We start from the raw sequence: 21,224 nt of genomic DNA, 5'->3' as shown, positions 1-21,224 counted from the left end.
ACTATATAAAAAGAAAAAGAAAAACAGCTGATAAATTCAAATCTGCGTTCACTGGCTGGCACAGAGCCAGAGACACACACGTTTTTAAAGCACTGTGCATACGATTCTGTTGAGCTTATGAATGCAATGACCAATCAGAAGTGTTCAGATGAGTCATCGCCGAAGCGCCGCTATTTCGTCACCGCGCGCGCTCTCTGACTGAATTCTCTGACTAATTCTCTCATCAAAAACAACAAAGTGAATGTACGAATGTAAGTAAGATATTAATTTCACAGTGTAAACAGCTTTAGAGATTACATTGGAGTTTTTGAGAGTGCTTGAAGTCGCTGGACAGTGAAAATGTTCTTTGATAATGTAAACGTTCTTTGCTCTCTTTCTGTACAATGAAAGTGTTATGGGCTAATTAGTAATTTACAATGTTTTTATTAAATCCACATAAAATACAAAGTCAGTCGTATTAAAAATATTTTATGGTATGACACTCATATCTGGTACTTAAAGCTGCAGTCGTAACTTTTTTCAGTTAAAAATGATTCAAAATCAATATTTGAGCAAGTACATAACCAGCCAGTGTTCAAAACTATTGCCTTACTTTAGCCCGATTCACAACAGTTTGGCTTATAATAATGTTTTCTAATTTGAGTGGTACAGGTATATTTTCGAGGGCGTCATTACGTCACGTCTGTAAACATAAAGAAGTTGTCCCGGCTTCTAGGCTATCGCATGTGAGGATCCTGCAGGTGCCGGATCGGTTAGCTTTTTCTCACAGCAACTAGAATAATTAAATGTCAAAAAATAATTTTGATGGTGGATTGTAATCCAGAAAGGATTATATGAAACACGTGAAATTAAATTATATTCCAGTTTTAAATGTGCTTCTGATTACAGATAGCCTGGGATTACACAAGATTTGTATTTTAAAAAGAACCAGTTCGAAGGGAGCATAGTTTGCTTTTTGGCTTAAAATAATTTCTTGGTATGAAATTAGAATGGTATGGCAACTAGAGATTAGACTGTACAGAAATTTAAATCTACGTGCTAATACACACTATACCCATAGTCACGCAATGCTGATGTTGTTAACATTAATAATTTGAGAATAAAGTATAACAATAATAATAATTTGCACAGTTTGATGTGATATGAGCTAACTGATCTTTAGATTAAATCACCATTGGTAGCGTGATTTATGGTAATGCTATTTTTCCTCAGTTGGTCAGAACAAACGTGGCAGACTTGTTACTTACTTGTTCAGATGGCAATATACTGTGAAAATACTTATTTGGGTCATATATTCCAAGACGTAGGCTAGAATCTGTGATTCCTAAGTACAGTATCCACATCGGTGCGGTGACTGACAGACTGACACACATACTCCTCAAAACATTAGATTCATCCGCGCTGGAGCCATGCCAGAGTACAACCCACGCACAGAAGATAATTCCGCAAGTAACTGCAATTCCAGGTTTTCAAACAGAGATGGCGACAAAGAGGCAAAACTTACGGACTGCAGCTTTAAGTAAAAAGACGGATTTTTATTCAAAGTTAATAGATTACACTATTAGGCTACTTTGCCCATCGCCCATTATAGATCAACTAACAGTATATATATATATATACCTGTATATATATAAATACATAAGCCTATATCAGTTATACAGTGGTACTGTGGCTGCTGTGTGTCATATGAAAAGCATGAGATGCGTGACATACAAAATTATTTGTCAAATAAATTAAGCATGATGAAATATTAATTTTAGTTGAAATTGTTATAGATTACTTCTAGAAATTGCAATGATACATGACATGGTGAAAAATGACTGAATGAATAATACTTAAATAGGTTAGGATGAATTTTAAAATTGTGGCCCCTGTCTGCCCCCCCAGTGGTCTAGAACTGCCCCTGGTGTGTAGGGGGAGTTGTGTTGAATACAAAACAGTACAATCACATCCAATGTATTACATGTTAGTTTAAAGCAAAGAGAATATAATTACCCTTAATTTTAAAGTAGAAAAGAATCTATAAAATGATAATCAGGATGATGAAATCAACAGACATTCAAGTTAGTTCGCAGTACAAGGTGACCTGAGATTTTTCTTTGAGCTAAAACGAACACAGAACTTATTCAAAAATATATTCTATTCCCATTCTGTCATTTTGAAATGATAGATCACATTATAAAAATGTCCCGTTTGGATTGAAAGGCATAAGTTTTTGGTTGCTATAGCAGACATCAAATCGACTTATAGGATAGAGGAAGTTTCCCCTTTATATACACTGGCGCTGCGTTCCTATCTCAAAGATATTAATATCATTTTTTACAATTTTGTCATTGCTTATAAGCATATACGTTATTATCTGAAAAGATAGAAACATGTTTGCTTTAAGCAGAAAATTTGCAGCCAAATGTATAACTGCGTGTCATATTATCTGAACTGAACCAGTCCTATTGGGCATTTCTTTGACAGTCACCTCTGTTGCCATCCTCCTCTTTTGAACGCAACAGCCTTTCGCTTTCTATTCTACTCAACACTGTGGTATCACAGGCTTTGACATCGGAGTAAATGTAAAATTCATGGATTTGGTTTGCCCAGAGCGTGTGGATTAAGCTACAGGGGTAGTTAGTCAGGTCAGTGGAAGAAAGAGAAATTGCTTTTTCCGACCTCTGTGCATTGTGGGAGTCACAACGGCGTAATGAAAGTCAAAGAAGAGCATTGATGTGTTCTCCGAGTTTTGTTTGTTTGCCTGTTTGTGCATTCTGAACCTACTTTTTTCTTATGTTTCTTTCATTGTTGCAGCTGTCGCATGACAGCGGACATCTATAGGGCATTGCTCGTTGTTGCGACATGAAGAAATATATTTTCGTTTGATGTCAAAGCCCATAACAGCATGCCTCGGGGTGTAAAAAAGATTCTGTAAGAAAACAACCACATCTTCCTTTTTCCTGTGAAAAACAGTAATGACTGAACTGATTGGAAGTAGAAAAACAAACAGCCCTGCTATTTTCTCATCACAGAAAGCCAATTGTATTCGATATTTGACTTGATATTCATAGCCAATTCATTTATAGATTTTTATTTTATTTTTTTCATTTTTTTCAATCTCATATAATCCAATGTGACAGAAACAAGCTTTTAAAAATACCTTGTTCTCCTCACATTCTGTCATGCTGCCTTCAAGTCATGAAGAAATGATCATGTTTGAGATGAGCGCACATGAACACCACCAGAATGTCCTAAATACCAATGGGAAACACTGGATTATCTTTGAGCCCAGGGTTTTGAGTGGGAGTGGTGACGACTGAAAGAATGGCTGAATTAGGGTTAGGGGCCCAAAATCTTGAGCACCACGTTTTATTTGCAAAACACCACAAAAGATGTGACATGCAGACACAGAGGTCAAATGTGTCCATCTAGAGCATGTTTGAAAAATTATTGAAAACAGAAATGCAATCCGTATTGGTCTTAAAAGTATGTTGCACGGCTCAACGGTGTGAGCATTTCACTCACATTTACAAATAATAGTGGATGTGTGCAAACAAGAATTCCTGGGAGGTCTATAAAAAGTCTATAAATATTTTATTGTAAATTTGGGATGGAATAAAAGGAATCATGAAATAGCCTATAATGTGATGATTAAACTTGAAAAGGAGCCCGGTCTCATGAAAATGCATATCAATAGCACATTTTTTTTTTTTTATTATTATTTCTTTTTTTTAAACTGACTTTGGCGTGCATGCATTCCACACGTGTTTGACGTGCATATAATATGCATTTTTGCATACATATAATACGCACCTACCCCACACCCCTAAACCTACCAATTGCGTATCATATGCACATTTCTGTCCATTTCACGTGTCCATTTCTGCATATAGTACACCAAATAGAAACAGAAAACCGTGCCATTGAAATGCACTTTTATGACATCGGGTTAGGTTTTAGAGCATTTATGATGGTTAAGTTGTACGAGTAGTGCATATTTTTTCTCCCTGGTGTTTTAGAATGAGCAGCCAGCAATTGTAAAGCATAGACATTTCAAAATAAGAGTCCCTTTGATTTTCATGCTTGTTTCTAATTAAAAGTCCAACATTATGCTTTCTCTCTCTCTCTCTCTCTCTCTCTCTCTCTCTTCTGGTTATTATTGGTATTTCGGTTACACAATAAACCAATAAAACTCTTCTGTGCTGGACAAGAATGTCTTATTGTATGCTTTAGGAAAGACAGAAACACATTATTTGATACTTTTTCAACTCAGGAAAAAAGTAAGTGTTGTAATTGAATTCGACCATCTGTTATGTTTCCTCAGGTGCCAGGATTCAGTATGAAAGGATAGGAAGTGATGTCACTATGCAGTGCGGCTCGCTGGACAACGACGCCTCGGTAACATGGAAGGTGAACGGTACGGACGTGAAGGCCCGTCGGCGGGAAGAAGGACCGCGGCTCATCCTGATGGAAGTGAACATGAGTAGCAACGGCCTGTACAGCTGCTTCCAGAACCCCGATGGCCAGCGCCGCGACCAGATCAATCTCCGCGTCGGACGTAAGTTGTGTCTATTTATCTCGATTTCCTCTTCCTCATACTCACTACATCCTTCCCAGAACTCAGAATAACCCTGCGCAGTGTTTACCCCGACACTTATTTTTCTAAACAAGCACTGCGCTCGTTTCCGCCACTTGCTACCCGGTCATCTCATAAAGGCCGGTGACTTCTTGTTTGGATGTTTCCTCTGTGTATTTGAAGAGTCTAATTATTAACAACAAACGTCATTGTTTGACCCTGACCGCTCCTCGGTTCTCCTCCGGCCCCTGATCCCAAGCCTTGTCTTCTCCAGCAAACAGCTGCTTCTATCTGTGTGGGAGTCACTGGGGTGCAAGTTTTATGTCTTATCTATTTGTCAACTGGATTAATTTGTCGTGTTAGATCTTTTTTATGAGGACACACAACACGATGGGAGAGGAGATGGTAGACGTCCAGATGTGCGCAATACAACAGGGTCCTTTGGTAGCTTCTGAGTGGCCCTCCAAAAAAAACAATTCAATCACAAAAATTTTGAGCATTCAAAATAAGTCAATTGTAAATCAGACAGCAGTTGAGTACTGAAATGAGACTGTACTACTGGTACTGTAGAAAGACTTGTATCGTTACCAGGGCTCAAAAATACGAGTTTCTGGCCAGTTTACAAATCAGTTACGTGCCCCTTCAGTCATGTGTTGACACTGACATTGACACTTAAAATCTTACATTTGTTGTTCTTAAATATGCATTTGCATTTAAAAAAAAAAAAAAAACAGTTGTAATTTGGTTTCATTTTTGCCAAAACTGTACAAAGTATGTTTTTTTTTTTACAGCATAATGTAAAAAAATATATTATACTGTACAGTATATGTTTCAGCTTTATTATTATTATTATTATTATTATTATTATTATTGTTGTTGTTGTTGTTATTATTATTATTATTATTAAGTATGACGTTTTGGATTTTTTTGGGAACTGTATAATTGTTTTTTTATTATTTTTTATTGTCTTTTTTATTATTTTTTATGAAGTATGATTTTTTGAAAAAAAAACATTGGAACTATAATTTGCTGCCTTTTATTATTATTATGTGTGTTTTTTTTTTTTTAAGTACACATTTTTGGAACTGTATAAATTCCATTTATTTATTTATTTGTTTGTTTGACTGTTTGTAAAGAAAAGCTTTTGTAAAGAAAACCTGATGTTTTGAGCTCTGATTACACTTTATTATTTTAGTATAAACTTGGTACCGAAGTACAAAAAATAAATAAATAAAATGGAATATGAAACATTTAAAATATCTGATATAGCTGCATATAAAACATTAAATGTCTTTGGATAGGCTGTGCACTTCATGAACATGCATAACAGAGGCGACATGGTTTATGTGATCTTACCCTTAAATTCTTTTCCTCAACTCTCTGATAACCCCAAAGCTAAATTATGAACTGCTACGCTGCAAAGCACCGTAATCAATATTATGTGACGAGATGCTACCCGTAACGCCGCCTGACAGCAATTTCATTGACTAATCAAATTAGACGAATGAAGAGGGGAAAAGTGGAGATGAGTCCTCTTATGAGAACATGATGAGAAATGTGCTTCATCACCCGCCACTGCATGCTTCCACGGCTCCTGAAAATAACTTGTACGAAATGTTAGCGAGATCACACGATTACTTAAAATTCCTCTAAAGGAAATTAATTTTGCATGCTTTAATAATGCATGGTTTCAAGAGCATGCAGATTTTCTTGGCAAAAACTACAGCAGATTTCCACTTTGTTTCTTTTATTCTGTCTCTGAAAGCTAAATGTCTTTAATATCTTGATTGTTTCTCGTAAGATAAAATAGAGAGCAAAGTAAGACTTTTGTTAAAGGGATAGAGATAGTTGTTCCAAGCCTGAATCACTTTCACACAGGGTTGAAAAGATGCAATGGTGAGTAAATGATGACAGAATTGACATCCCTTTAAGACATTAATCCTACACGTGTCTCCTCTGTTTACTTCTGGAATTAACATCTGTTCCAGGTGATCTAAACACAAGCGATCAGCCGAGACAGATTGCCATTTACACCTGGTAGTAACATCCTAAATGCATCTCCTGTGACCTCTTATGATCAGATTTTGTAACCACATACTTCGCTAACATTTCGTACAAGTTATTTTCAGGAGCCGTGGAAGCATGCAGTGGCGGGTGATGAAGCACATTTCTCATCATGCTACATCAGTGTGTTACTGCATGTCGATGAAGCACAAAAAGTTTAAAAAGTCAGCACAGTTTAGCAGATGGTCCCGTTTTAGAATCTTTTAACCAAGCGAAGGTGAGAACGATATTTCATTGTGTGACTTTGCTGCACATAAAACTGATTCTGAGCTTAGCCTGGCGGGCTGGTGGCCCTGTGGCCGCAGTTTCTCTCTCACAGCGCCTGGGTCACGGGCAAGCCGGCTCAGCTAACAAGATAAGTTCTGCAGCTAAGTGCCTGAATGAGAATGGCATGGTCCCAATCCCACAGACAGGGAGAGGCCCCTCCGCAAGTACGTCAAACACTCTGCCTATCTGTGACAGGAACGCTTGCCAGGAATTAGAAGGGAAGAATCGGCTCTGGCCATTTGCAAGGATTCCTGTAGTTCCTCTAAACAGTCTTTAGTGGTCTGTCGTAACCAAAACAGCTTGTAGGTCAACTTTCACAGACAAACCAAAGGAAATAAGTTATGGTTTCCTTGATAATTATGATGGTTTTGTTTGTGCCCACGGATGATTCAAGATAGCAGGATCCAGTTGCAGTGAACTTTTTTGTTTCTTTCTAGCATTGTACTAGATAGCCTCACCCCCAGTGAAATCATAATGGTTCCAGAGTATAAATATTAAATATGTTCTCAATGTCCATGCATTTCAGGTTTTAATGTGGACTGGTAGATGGAAACGAGACATTTTAAGAAATTCTACGAAGAGCAAAGAGGAGTCGAATCAGTAAACATAGAAAACTGGACTCAAACCTATTTCACCCATACGAGCACCGTGGCTTAACTTCTCAAGCATATTTACATTAATTATTGCACCACAACTCCAGGATTTAATCGAGTTTCCAGAAGGCCCCTGGGTTCATCTTTGTGGGCATCTTACCCACAAATAGCGAGACCCCCTTGGTTATGTTAAAGTTGAAATGGAAGTGGAAATGGAAATTGAAGTGTAGAAATGGAAATAGCAAATCTCATTGTCTGTATTATGACCAGAGCTGGGTAAATTACTTACAAAATGTAATCCATTACTGATTCCAATTGCATGACAAAAAAATGTAGTTAGTAACGCAATATGTTACATTATGCATTTTAGGTAATATAATCAGACTACTTTTAGATTACTTTTGACCTAACTTGTTTATCACATTGATTTAAAAATACAAAAAAAAAAAAAAATAATAAAATTTAAAAAAAAATCCATCCATTGCAATTAACAACATGAAGTGCATTAAACATTACATTACATCAAGGTTTCCTAAACTGGGGTTTGTATAGAACTGCAGGGGGTTTGTGAGTTTAATGAAAAGCTAATAATTAATTAAACTATAACAATGTACAATTATAATAAATAATTTAAAAATAACATCAATCAAAATGAAACACGTCATTAAAAAATAAAATAAGAAAAAAATATTTTATTTGTGCACCTGCATGTCACATGCTGTGAACATATAAATGTGATTCTTAATTATTCAAATATTTATTTAAAATCTCAGAGGTACTTAAACTAAATATATTAGGTGAAAGAGGTTCAGATGACAAAAAAGTCTGGGAATCCTGTACATTTTGTTTAAAAATGAGACTATTTAAGCAATTCGACTAAAAAAAAAATATTGCTAAAATTAGATGATGAATGATAATCATCAAGGAGTATTTGTGGGGGGTTGCTTTCAAAGCATTGTCTGATGGGCCCATGTAGATAAGCCCCAGTAAATTTAGTGAAAAATCTTCAAGAATTCAACCTTTGACTAAACTGCTTAAATGTGACTGGATTTTATTGACGTTATTTTGCATATGTGTCTTAGATTCTAACTTTTTTTTAATCACTGGGTGCTTGCAACCCCATGATTTTGGGATAAATAATGACCTCATCTATCATACTTTCATAACGCTGTCTTGAAACACTCAGTAAGATTAATACGGTCCTCTGTACCATTATTGGCTGGCAGGAAATATGATGCATAAGCATAGAAAAGTTTACTAATAATGCTTACCTCTTGTGAGCACTGTTTGCTACTTAAATGTTGGACTTTCCTGTATTATTTTCTGAAAGGTACCTATCCCAAATGTCTCCCGTGCACTAGATGTGTCCATGGATTGAAATCGATGACAGGTCAAATCCTGCACAAAAATAATGACTACCTGCCAAAGAGTTGTCTTTTAAAAGATGAAGAAACAGACAGTATTGGCCTTAAGTGCCAAGATAACAACTAAAGCATAAAATCACACAGAGAGTAATGCCAGACTGAAAAGAATGTTCATAAGAAGTATAAGGACATGAAAAAAACATTCACCAGCAAGTTGCCTCTTGTAAAGTTCAAAACTTTTCACTGCTATGGCTTTTCTGTTGCTTGTGGTCTGTCTTCATTTAGCTGTGAGAAACAAGAGAAAGCCATTAAAGTGGCATGTTTTGTCTGCCCTGGGATAGAGTTGCTTTCCTGCAGGACAAAGTGCTGGGTCTACAGTAAGCAATGCTGAGGGTTCAGGCAGTACCACAAAGTATACGAGGGGAAGCGAGCGGAGCCGTTGTCAGAGATAGCAAGCTCGTGTTGGGCTGCTTTGCGGTGGTTGTCAGGGAGGAGGTTGGAGAGAAGACATATGTCAAGGTCATCACCGCTTTACTCGAGTGCACATGATGCCGTATCAATTAAACATTCATTACCTTACTGCAAGCAGAAGCAAACAAAAGCTTTAAAGTACTTGCTATAGTGACTTTTTTTTTAAACTTTCCTCCACTTTTTATGATACCTTGTGTTAAGTTCTCATCCTCATGTCGTTCCAATCCTTGAAACACAAAAGGAGATATTTTGAGGAATGTCTGAGCTGCTCTTTTCCATACAGTGAAAGTATATTGTCTTTTTAGGCTTTCAAGCCTTGAAGAAAAAGAAAACTGTATAAAGGACAATGACTGTAATGGTAACTGTTAATATCACAGCTATAATGATAATGACACATAATTAAATACACAGACACAACTAAAGCTGAAGAAGGGTAAAAACAATGACAGCCAATCAGAATCCACAGTCTGTTGATGTGGCTTTAATATTGTTAACTCTATAGTTTAAAAACCATAGATGTGTTGTATATAGCTCACTATATACACTATATTCTAAGAAATTAACCAAAAATGCTGTTTCATGTTGCGAAACAATTTTGTCACATTTAATGCATTTCAGCAAAGTGAAAATCAAATGCTTGGCTCACCTAAAGTAGATCCATGCACAGTTAATTTTTTTTCTCAACTATTTGTGCTCAACTAATTTTTTTAATATAAATTCTGTGTCATTAGCAGAACATGAAACGTAGTTTTGCTCTTCCCCCCATGGGACGGGAAAGGAAAATTGCTTTCAACTACACGCCCTATTAAAAAGTCTGAATTGCCATGTGCTGGCCACTTTTGATCATTGCTTTGGTCAAAACATTTTTTTGGTTAATTTCTATGAGAGATGGCTCTAGTTCTTGTTTGTATTTTGTTAAGGCTGAGCTCCTTTCCCCTGCCAGCTTTATTGTCTGCGAGTGATATTTTGTTTACCATTGGGATCCTCTGGGATTGTGGAGAATGGGTCGGCCAAATGTAGAATACAGTAATTACATCAGAGCTGGAGAAAAAGCTCTGTGAGACAAACCTAGATAAGACTCAACAGCATAAAAGGCAAAGATTTACTTCTGTTTTAAAGGGTCTGCTTATCTCCGATTCTCTCTGCAGAACATTCTCAGTAAAAAGAAAAACAACTTGTTTTGACAAGAGCATTTGAAATTATGTTATGTCTATTATGTTGACATAAAACTTGCATTATTATTAATAGATCGTTATTTTGGAATTGTATAGATTGTAAAATGTATAGATATCATTTACTAAAAAGATGTTCATTTACAAATACAGGAGACAGACAGGTATTATAACATTTAGACGTGAATTTCGTTGCTACGATCCTATAACGACTAAATCATTAAGGTTTCTGGGTAAATGGAGAACATTTCATTATCAGATTTGCAGCTGAAATGTTCCATGCTGATCAGTTATACTGCGCAGGAGTGAGAGGAAAAGGAAAGAGAATTATAGAGACGTGACATGCTGAAGTTCTCAGCAGCAGATTTATGGCGTTTAGCAGCTTGTCTCATCCTTTGGGAGGAAGGATTGCTGAACTTTAGCTGTAATTTACAAGCTTTCTCCAGGATTTCCTCTCTAATCAAATTTTCCCCATTCTTTCCATACTGTCTGCGTGTTCTCAAAGAGAAAGACAGATGCAGAAAGAAAAGGGAAAAAGAACACATTGCTAAACACTTACCCATTCCAGACCAGCGGTAATTTCTAGCAAAGCTTTTCTATGTTATTCAGCTTGAATATGGTTACTGTCAAACATATTTTCAAGCCTAAGATGGATGTGGGTCTGAAAAGCAAGAAAATCAATAAGTAATTTACATTTTTTTGTGGTTCATTTCCTCAGGCATAACCTTATTCCCTAGTAGCATAATAGCGTTGTTATTTATAGCTGAAGTAGACAATGTCAATACAGACCAAACATGGCCGTGGCATCTGGAGATTTGTGTATACCTTGAAATTCAGAATCTATGTTTTTAATCAGGCTTTAAAAACATAGTACTTGGGAATTGCGGCAGAAAGTCTAAGGAAATTCATAGAGTAATGCATTGCAAAATACATAGCTGGCATAAAGTGCGACAAAAATAATTCGACAACCATCTGCAAGCCCTCCACCGAAACATCTGCATCCACTCAACCCATCAGAACATTTTCAGGACTGGCTCGAAAACAGTAGCTGAGCTTTAAACATTACATAACGCACCCCGTGTGCCACCAAGATGAACCATGTCGGATTAGCAACCGCTTTAAGAGGGTCTGCGTAATCTTAACAGAGAAACAATGGGAGCCGTTGGACTTATACCCTCTTTCTCTCCAAACAAACAACAAGAACTCGGCCTCTCAGAACCCACGCAGAAGTACTCCGGCGAGATGAAATAAATCAAACATGACAAAACACAAGAGCGGCTTCTTTCCGATGAGCCTGTTTTATTGCGGAATAACACATCGCTATTGATCTTGGCTCGATTGGAAATTCTAAGTGGTGGGCGCTCGCTTTTTTCCATCCACCGTCAGCACGGAGTGTGTCCCACGTTGAGTTAGCTCATCACGCTGAAAACCTGCTGAAGCTGTTTATCTGTGAAGGCTTAACTTCAGAAGACAGCGCACACACATGCATGCAAACACACTCAGGTTGGGGTTATATATGTATGTGTGTGTTTATATGTAGTGGAAGCTTCGGATACCTTAGGCACCTGTCACAGCTGAACATCCAGGAAATGTAAATAAACATACTAAAGCTCATTCATTCCAGTGAAAAGCAAAGCTGACCATGTTCTTTTTAGGAAAAACTTGATTTATTACAAAATTAATGACATCAGTTTCCAAAAGGCCATCAGGACAAACACATACCAGCAGGATCAAACTATATTTGCTTGGCGCTTTTCATAATAGCTTTACAGCTTTATAGAAAATAGAGTCTTACAAATTCTCCAGTGAGCAAGCCAAAGAAAACCACTGTAAAAAATAAGTGTAATTTTAACTCTAAAACTTTGTAAAAAAAAAAAAAAAAAAAACTTTTAATAGGTTAACAGTAAGTTCCCGTACTATATACAGGGAAAACCGTGAAAGATCTAACCAGACATTTCATGTAATTTTACAGTAAAATGCTGTTAATTGTACAGCTTTTAGAAGTAAAAAAGAACAAATCAATGTATAATTTACAGTCAAAAACTGTAAACTGATATTCCCAGAATTCCCTGCGTGACACTCTTCTTTTGTTTAAATAATCATGTTTTTTAATATTTTTTGTTATCAGTTATGTATATTTGGGCTTTATGTTACATCTTCTATTGTTTAATGAATGTTTATTGTGTTACCATGATGGTGTTTTGTGTTTGCGTGAATGACTCTGTGCACCTTAGTATATACTTCTGCTTGTGGCGAAGCTACTTGTGATGATCCTTGAGTCTTCATGTGGCTTTCTCTTTTATCACCTGCATTATTATTTGTTGTTGAATTTACTGGTTTACATTCAAATGTTCTTGTTTGTAAATTACAGTGTTTATAGTTTTTCTGTATTTTTTACAAAATTATTCTGGCAACCACAGCTGCCAAAATTATTTTGTAAAAACTATAGTTTTTTTTTTTTTTTTACAGTGTAGAAGCTAAATTTCCCAACCCATCCACAGATCTACCTAACCTAATTTAATGTCTACTAAACGATCTACCTACCTAGTCTACCCTAACTACCAAGCTACCTGTGATGCATACCCATGCACCCATACATATAGTTCACCCACAAATGAAAATTACCCCTTTACTCAAGCCATCCGAGGTGTATATGACTTCTTCTTTCAGATGACTACAATAAAAAAGGTCCTGGCTCCTCCAAGCTTTATAATGGCAGTGAATGGTGTTCTCTCTTCTGCTCACCTTCTCTTCTGAAATATTTTGATCACATAATCCTTCATACTAATATTCTGATTTACTGCTCAAAAAAACATGTATAATAATAATAATAATAATAATTGTATCATTGATATTATTATTATTATTATTTTTATTATTATTAATAAAATAGATGAGTAGAATTGTTCAGGTTTCTTCTATCTGAAATTAAAAAAAATTGTAACATTATAAATGTCTTTATCATCACTTTTGATCAATTTAAAGCATCCTTGCTAAATAAAAGTATTAATTTCTATAATTTACACCCCCCAAAAAAAAAAAAAAAATCATAATAAAATTACACTGACTCCAAGCTGTTGAATGTTATAGTGTATAATGTTACAAAAGCTTATTCTTTCAGATAGATGCTGATCTTTGGATCTTTCTATTCATTGAAGAAGTACTCAGCTGTTTTAAATATTGATGACGATGATAATGATATTATTAATATTAATAATAATAATAATAATAATAATAATTCTTGAACAGAAAATCAGCATATTAGAATGATTTCTGAATGATCACTGAGGACTGGAGTAATGATGCTGTTTTTTTTATTTATTTATTTTTTATTTATTATTATTATTTTATTGTATTTGTATTGTATTCGTCTGAAAGAAGAAAATCATAAACACCTAGGATGCCTTGAGGGTGAGTAAGTCATGGGGTAATTTTCATTTTTGGGTGAACTAGCCCTTTAACTTAATCTAGAAACCCCCCTACCCAACCACGTATCTATCTACACTCTAAAAAAAAGTTTGGTCGTTTCAACCCAACTTCAGGTCAAATATGGACTAACCCAATTTTGGGGTTAAAAATTTTATTTAAAAATGTAACCCAACACCTAGTCCATATTTGACCCAATATTGGGTTGAAACAACCCAGAATTTTTTAGAGCGTATCTACCTGCTCAACGTTAAACCATCTTCCACTTCATCCTTCCACTTTCTACCCACCCTACTGATTCACCCACCTACCAACCATACATGGCCTAACCTAATCCAGTCCCCACCCCACCTATCCACACATCTACCTACCCTACCACACACACTTAACCTAACTTTCAGCCATGCAATCACCCACCTACCTATCTGCCCTACCCTGCCACCCACCTTTCTATACAACCCCAATTCCAGATTTTGTAAAATGCAATAAAATCAAGAATCTGTGATTTGTTCATTGTCTTTTAACTTTTATTTAATTGACAAAAGTACAAAGAAAAGATTCACAAAGTTTCACTGACCAACGTAAATATATTTTGTAAATATGAAAATTTTTTTATTTTGATGGCTGCAACACACTCCAAAAAGGTTGGGACAGAGGCATATTTAACACTGTGTCACATCAACAGTCCTTTTAATTACAATATTTAATTGTTTATGAAATGAGGATACTAATTGTTAAAGTTATGTAAGCAAAATTGTTGTCCAATCTCGCTTGATACAAGACTTTAGAAGCTCAGCAGTCTGTGATTGTTGTTGTCTGATTCTCCTTTTCATGATGAGCCACACATTTTCAATAGGAGACAGATCTGCTGTCCAGTCTAGCACATTCACTCTGTCTACGAAACCACGCTGTTGTAGCACATGCAGAATGAGAGCTGGCATTGTCTTGATATAATAACCATGGACTTCCCATGACAGACATCATCTTGATGGCAGTATACAGTCATGGCCAAAAATATCGGCACCCTTGGTAAATATGATCAAAGAAGGCTGTGAAAATGAATCTGCATTGTTAATCCTTTTGATCTTTTATTTAAAAAATAATCATAAAAATCTAAACTTGCATTGGATAATAAGAATTTAAAATGGGGGGAAATATCATTATGAAATAAATGTTTTTCTCAAATACACGTTGGACACAATTATTGGCACCCCTATAAATTCTTATGAGTAAAATATTTCTGAAGTATATTCCCATTCATATTCACAATTTTGAGCACTGCAGGGAGATTATGAACATGAAATTATCCAGCCATGGCTTCCTGTTTCACAGAAATATAAATAGGAGGGAAAACAAAACCCAAATTCCCTTAATCATCCATTACAATGAGAAAAACCAAGGAATATATTTCTGATGTGCAGCAGAAGATAATTGAGCTTCACAAATTAGTGAAGTGACTTTAAGAAAAGAACTAGAGCAGTGAAAATTCCCATTTCCACCATCAGGGAAATAATTATGAATTCCCAATCAACATAAAATGTTAGGAAACTGCCTGGAAGAGGACATGTGTCTATATCGTCCTAATGCACGGTGAGGAGGAGAGTTTGAGTGGCTAAAGACTCTCCAAGGACCACAGCTGGAGAATTGCAGAAAATAGTTGAGGTTTGGGGTCAAAAAAAACCTTTAAAAAAATTGTCAAACAGCACCTACATCACCACATGTTGTTTGGGAGGGTTTCAAGAAAATTTATCCTAGCTCATCCAAAAACAAACTCCAGCATATTCAGTTATCAGACACGACTGGAACTTCAAATGGGACTGGCTTCTATGGTCAGATGGAACTAAAAAATGAGCTTTTTAGCAGCAAACACTCCAGAAGGGTTTGGTGAACACAGGTATAAAAAGTACCCCATGTGTACAATGAAATATACTGCTGTATTTTTGAAGTTGTGGGCCTATATTTCTGCTGGAGGTCCTGGACATCTTGTTTAGTCACATGGCATCATGGATTCTATAAAATACCAACAGATAAAAAAATCAATAAGTCACTGACTCTGTTAGAAATCTTATAATGGGCCATGTTTGGATTTTCCAACCGTACAATAATCCAAACACAAACCTCAAAAACAACACAAAAATGGGTCACTGAGCTCAAAACTAAGCTTCTGCTGGCCATTCCAGTCCTCTGACATGAACCCTGTAGAAAATGAGTGAACTGAAGAGAAGAAGCACCAACATGGAGCTGGGAATCTAAAGGGTCTGGAGTGATTCTGGATGAAGGAATGGTCTCTGATCTCTTGTCAGGTGTTCTCTAACCTCATCAGGCATTATAGGAGAACATTTAAAGCTGTTAAACTGGCAAATGAAGGTTAAAAAAGTATTGAATAAAAGGGTGCCGTTAATTGTGGACAATGTGTATTATATAAAAGATCAAAAGGATTAACAATGCAGCTTAATTTTCACAGCCTTCTTTGATCATATTTACCAAGGGTGCCGATATTTTTAGCCATAACTGTATGCCTCCGTGTCAATGGTACCTTCGCACAATTCCAGTCACACATGACGTTTGCTCTGCTGCACCCCTATACTATGACAGACATTTGCTTTTGCTTCTGTCGCTTATGAAAGTCTGGATGGTCCCTTTGGTCTTTGAGACTTTGGGACCATTTTTCCCAGAAACAAGCTGAAATGTGAACTCATCTGAGTGCAGCACACATTTTCACTGTCTTTTTGACTATCTGACATGAGCTCTGGCCCAGAGAACCTGGCAGCATCGCTGCATAGATGTATAGCTTTCTTGCAAAGAATATTTACAAAATACATTTATGTTGGTCAGTGAAAACTTTGGAAATCTTTTCTTTGTACTTTTGTCAAATAAGTTAAAGAGAATTAACAAATCACAGATTCTTGATTTTATTGCATTCTTACAAAATGTCCCAACTTCTCTGGAATTTGGGTTGTACTATACACCTCTCCCACTTCTTCTTTCTCTAGTCCACCAATCTAACCTACTGTATCTACCTAAGATAACCATCCTCCTACCAGCCATCACACTTTATGCATAAATCCTTCTATCTACCCAACCTAACTTAACCTACCAAACACCCAAACTACTTAATGGCCTCACCCACCCAAACTATACTTGCATTCTCTAAAATGTTATTTGTTCTTCAGTTGAGAAAGGCCATTGTGCAATTGCTTGGAATTGCAGCTTGTTCAGCCGTGACGAATGGGCATGGGATAACCTTTCTCACACCCAGCAGAACCTTAAGCCAAATAACTCAAAAGCCCTTTCATTATTCAGCCGCCTCTACCTCGATCATAGTTTCTTTGAGACTGCCGCTTGTCAACATTTTTGCTCTGATTAATTAAGAATTTCAGAAAGAGCCTGAACACACACCACCTGCTTGCATCAAAATTGACAACAGAATGCAGCCTCTACAGAGGAAACTACTCACTCTGAGCAAGATGTGTGTGCCAACACTCATTTCCTGTTCCCTGCAGTATGGCACATGCCTTGGGTGTGCCCTCTCCACAAAATTGGGAATTAAACAGCTGTAAAGCGTGTGAGGAGTAAGTTTGATAATAAGATATGGAAGGTCTAACAACTCCCACGCTGTGAAACACTCTTGAAATTCTTTTTGAAGTTCAACTAGATAAAAGCAAGCTGTGTGAACTGCTTTTTCTTTTTCAACTGAAATCTTTAAAGACCCCATGAAATGCCTCAGTAAACAATGATCCAATAAACAATAAGAATATATATTTTTCCTGTTATGATGTCAGTTTTATTAAGACAGTTGGGGCAGATGCTATTAGTCTGCCATTGGACATACGCACCTGGGTGGTCAGTTAAATCATCAATACGTTTGGTTTATTTTCCTGTTTTAGCTTTATTAGTGTTTAGCCATATACCATCATATAGACGCTGTTAAAGCGAACAGACAAAAGCTAGGTTCAGAGGTTCTCTGTTTTCAAAAAATGTACCAAAATGGCTTTCTCTTTCACTGAATATGGAGAACGGCTGGATTAAATTATGAATAATTCAATTACTAAAGCTGCCCACCAAAAAAAAAAAAAAGTACAGGTGTGGCAGCTAAGGCTCTTAGTGTTATTGCGTTTCCAAAAGGAAAAATGATTTCAGAGCATTTCCACTGGGAATCTCTCTTGTCTCGTCTCGCCTCACCACCTCATCAGAGATGGAATAATGGAACGCAGTGTCACACTCTGGCGATTCGCTATACAACACCTCATTCACGCACAAAAGATTAATCATGTGCTGAATACTAAACCCTTCCACAAATATAGTCTCTACAAATCCTAAATCTGGATTTAAGCCATTTCCAAGGGCCATCATAGTAATGATAACCTAGTAATAACTACACTCTCTAGCAATGCAAATGCCGTTTGCGTTTTGATGGCATTATTTTCATCCTGATAAAAAAGGGCCTTCATTTAGAGATGAAAAATAAATGCTGTTCATTATGATTAGGATCTTAGCCAAGAGTATAAATAATGTAGGAATAATGCTGTACAGTCTATCGCTACTCCCCCTAGAGGTCCTTCACCTCAGTTGTAATGAGGGCAGTGCTGGCCTCATACTGTGAATTATTAAAACCCTGAGCAATTACAAAAATTACACTACATGCCATAGAATGGCTATTAGCATAAGCTGTGTTGGCTCTGATTGTGTTTGAAATGTGCAGAGGTTGGGTCGTTTCTGCACTTAAAGTGGATTGCCAGTTAACTTTTGATTTCTTAGCATGAATTATTCTTGTTTACTGAATGGTGCACTTATGAACTCATGCATTTTGAACATTCTCTATTCTTGTTAATCAGGTCATATGAGAGGCACACGTTAATTTGAAGTTCCATTTAGGTTGAAGATGGTTCTTGGTTTTGGAATGGCATTGTATATACTGTATGCATCTATGCAATATTTTAAGTGCAGGAAGAGTTTGATGTTTGATGTTTGTCCCAATGGTTGCCATTTTCCAATGTCAAGACTTCCATGCCTTGCAGCTAGATTTGCACATTCTGTGGTTTGACCTAACAGGTCTGGGTTACTTTGTTGGAGTTGGATTTCCAGTGAAATTCTTGGTAGAGGCTTGCAAAATGAGGAAAGAATGTGTCTCTAATTTGTGTACAGTAACGGCATGAGGTTAGAGTTCCCTCTCTTCTGACACACAGACGTACACAAGCTCACTGTATATGCTTACGGAAAGCTTTAACGCAAGATTGGCAATTTTGATGAGTTGCTTCTACTTGATGCCCAAAATGAGGGTTCAGAATTGGCCGAGCTCTTAAAACTCAGAGTTCAAAGTACAGACACCCTCTTCAACTTTTGAGAGAATTACGCCAACATCCCACTCTGTAGTTAAACGTCTTCAGCTTGTTATTTTTCATGCTAAACACCAGTATGCAGCTCCGAACAAGCAGTAATAAGTAGTTAGATGTTTCCTGCGTCTGTCTGGCTCCATGTGATCCAACCTCATAAACCAGCATGGAAGTCAAATCAGGTCTGGATGAAAGATGATAAACGCAGAGCAGCGCATGACTGAGCCAACGTGTAAGTGATCTATCTGAAATCACGCCATATCCACAAAGCGTGTGCGGAAATCCACCACCATACAAGAGCAAGACTATTTTCTTTCAGAGCAGAGAAGCCGGACTATTGTAATTGCTATACTTAGGGCACTTCGTTAAGCTATATAATTTTCAAAATCATAATCGTTTAAAACAAGTCAATTGATTCATCAGTTAGCAGACAACTGAAAAACATTGCATTTTTGTGGCAGACAACAACACAGTATAGACATTGCAAAAAAATAAAAATAAAACACCGGCCTGCAGCCTGCTATCCATTTTGCTGCATTCAAGTAGTTAAAAGGCCTTGAGACCCTTGTGTTCTTTCTTCGGAATTGACCCACAATTAATTTTTTTTTATTAATTAATTTATTTTTTTGAGTGTGTAAATTAAGATATTGGTGGCAAATAAAAAGTAATATGGTCCTGATTTAACTAAAAACAAGTGAGTAAAATGTAAAATGTTTTTTTTTTTTTTTGGTTTATTTATTGCTTGTTTGGCTTATTTATTGGGGGGGGGGGGGTTCATTTTAGTGCATTCAAGTAGTCAATTCCCATGAATTCAAAAAGTTTACATAAATCTCCAATATATTTATTTATTTTAAAAGTGCCTATATGTTTTGTTTTATGTTTTTTTTTTACCTCCATAATAAAACTCCAGTTTCAATATTTTGACAGATCTCATTTGGTTTCAACAATTTATGAATATAATTTATATTACTTATATACATACATAAGAATCTTTGGAAAACTACCTTTCCAAGGTTACATATTCTCTCATGTGTGTCTCGTCGTATTGATTTTATAGCTCCAACACAAGCTCGCTCTACTCCATGATATTCACAAGTGACTCAGTAGGACATTTGATTAATTGCTATCAATAAATCCATCAATGCATGGCTGTGTGCTAAAGTTTAGTGTGCAAGTAAAGCACACACAGGGCAGTGACGGTTCAGTGTTATTTGTAACTGTGAGTGCTGTGTGTGTGTGCTTTTAATTACTCTAAATTTTGGTTGTATATATATACAGCTAACTGTAAATTAGATCTATGAGGTGACACAAGATACAAATTGGCTCGGTCTAAACAAACAGGACTGGCAGGTTTGATTGGCAGCCGAGAACATAATTATGTGAAGGAGAAAAAACGGAAGAGCAGTCGGCTGTCCTCTGCACACGAGCAATTCAATTAGTGGCCTTGTAGCCAGAAGACAATCCTAGAATGTGAAGCAGTGAATGAATATTCATTATGTGAAAGTTCATTACGAATACAATTATGAGGCAAGGACCTTGAAATAGAGTCTTTGTTTACCCAAATTATCAAATATACTGTACTGGATTTGTAAAAAATCTTGTTATTGTAAGCGGAAGCCAGGTTAGTTTACTTATTATACTGCTTAAAATTGCAGAAAATAAGCATCTCTTTTGAATGCATGAGAACTTAATGTGCCACACGTTTTGATATTGACAGACAGAGTAATTATTGAGATTGACCAGTCGATGCAATGTTGTCGGCAGTTGGTGACAATTTATTAAGTCAGTCAAATCGACTGGAAGTTCATTGAGATTTTATCTCTTCGACTGCCCTCGGTTTGATCCTAATTTACTTCTGTGATTTCAAGGAGTTGTGGTTTAACTGAAATCCTAGATAAAGGTTGACTTCATTTGAAAGTTTCTAGGCTAAAAAGAGGGTTTGACATGTTAAGTAAATGACAAGGCTAGAAATA

General features: G+C 36.4%; 1 protein-coding gene across 3 annotated transcripts in view; it reads left to right on the top strand.

Moving 5' to 3' along the window:
- cntfr (ciliary neurotrophic factor receptor) overlaps window positions 1-21,224 on the top strand; it is a 206,143-nt gene that overhangs the window by 109,946 nt on the left and 74,973 nt on the right. For all 3 annotated transcript variants that reach the window (XM_058789387.1, XM_058789389.1, XM_058789386.1), the window contains one exon: window positions 4,310-4,543. In XM_058789387.1, the coding sequence (XP_058645370.1) occupies window positions 4,310-4,543 (234 nt within the window). The remainder of the gene's footprint in view (window positions 1-4,309; window positions 4,544-21,224) is intronic.

Source organism: Onychostoma macrolepis, chromosome 10 (genome assembly GCF_012432095.1).
Source record: "Onychostoma macrolepis isolate SWU-2019 chromosome 10, ASM1243209v1, whole genome shotgun sequence".
Classification (NCBI taxonomy): Eukaryota; Metazoa; Chordata; class Actinopteri; order Cypriniformes; family Cyprinidae; genus Onychostoma; species Onychostoma macrolepis.
The sequence above is the reverse complement of the archived record's forward strand: the minus strand, read 5'-3'. Positions and strand labels throughout refer to the sequence as shown.